The 1182-nt window shown below is 39.4% G+C and overlaps 1 protein-coding gene across 1 annotated transcript; it reads right to left on the bottom strand.

The window, feature by feature from the left end:
• Window positions 1–93: 93 nt before the first annotated feature.
• Window positions 94–669, bottom strand: LOC144478067 (vascular endothelial growth factor receptor kdr-like; the record flags this gene model as incomplete). Its single annotated transcript, XM_078195788.1, has 2 exons — window positions 94–355; window positions 501–669. Coding segments are annotated over 2 exons (431 nt in total), but the record flags the coding sequence as incomplete, so codon positions are not given.
• Between the last annotated feature and the right edge of the window lie 513 nt (window positions 670–1182).

Raw genomic sequence — 1182 nt, forward strand, 5'->3', positions numbered from 1 at the left:
TCCAGAGATTGCTATACATCTATTGCATACAGATCAAATGAAATAATTCTGCTCTGATAGAATTATCTGCGTGAAGAAATCGCAGGAACTAACCCTTCTCTGGCTGAGATATTCCATTCCACGGGCTACTTGAAACGCCCAGGACAACAGATCCTGTGTGCAAATTGGTTTTAAAATGGAGTCCTCATAGTCCCCCCGACAGCTGGACGATGCACATTGAGTAGACGTAAGTAAAGGATCATCTGCCGACATTCTGAAGTTTTGGAAATCTGTAGCTATGGCTTGACGAGGCAAGGAATCAGATTCCGAATTATAGTTCCTACTGTCGAAAGCTGACGATTCCACAAACTTTACCCTATAGCGCAAACAAAAGAGAATATAAAATTGTCAACACAGGAATCTCCGCATATACTAATAGTTTCTCCGGAAGAGATAACTTCCTACTCACAGTATTAATAACAAGTAAGAGATAGCGCCAAGGAAAATTTATAGCAACGAACCTGTTAGTGGTGCTAGCACTGGCTGATTTCGTTAATAAATCGTGACCGATGCTGAAGTCTAATTTGCCAGTCTCTGGATCGACCTGGTTAATAAAGTCGCCCCTGTGGCTTAATAAATAATCGTGCAGATTTCCAAATCGGCAGAATTCTACAATCACTAACAATTCACCTAAAGAATCAACAGAAATTGTTTTAATAAACAAAATATCATGAGACGCGGTAGCGTCTCTCGCCAAGTAGTTGAGTTAAAGCTATAGCGCGCGCGACGCTGCCAAGGATAACTATCTTTGACTAGATCGGCCGAAAAATTCAATTGCGATTTATTCTTTTCAACCGCATTGTATTTAATTTTAACGATTGTCTAGTTGTTAAGGATCACCATGCGCGTACAAAAAGTCCTCAAATATGTGAATTGGGCTAGAAATAGCTGAGATATCGAGATCTGAATTTAACGTACAGGTATAAATTTATTTCATTTTCAGTGCACGCATTTGCAGATACTATACACTTTTCTGGGTCACACATTTTTACTGCTAGATGGCAGGTGAGCGCAGTCTAATGCTCAGCTTCAATCAGCTATAACCAAGCGTGTTACAATGCAGCTGTCAGATTTCGTCAAGTTGTGATTTTGAACGGATAGATTATGAAATGTGATAATAAGTTCTGAATGAATATATAGGTT

Source organism: Augochlora pura, unplaced genomic scaffold (genome assembly GCF_028453695.1).
Source record: "Augochlora pura isolate Apur16 unplaced genomic scaffold, APUR_v2.2.1 APUR_unplaced_7358, whole genome shotgun sequence".
Taxonomy (NCBI): Eukaryota; Metazoa; Arthropoda; class Insecta; order Hymenoptera; family Halictidae; genus Augochlora; species Augochlora pura.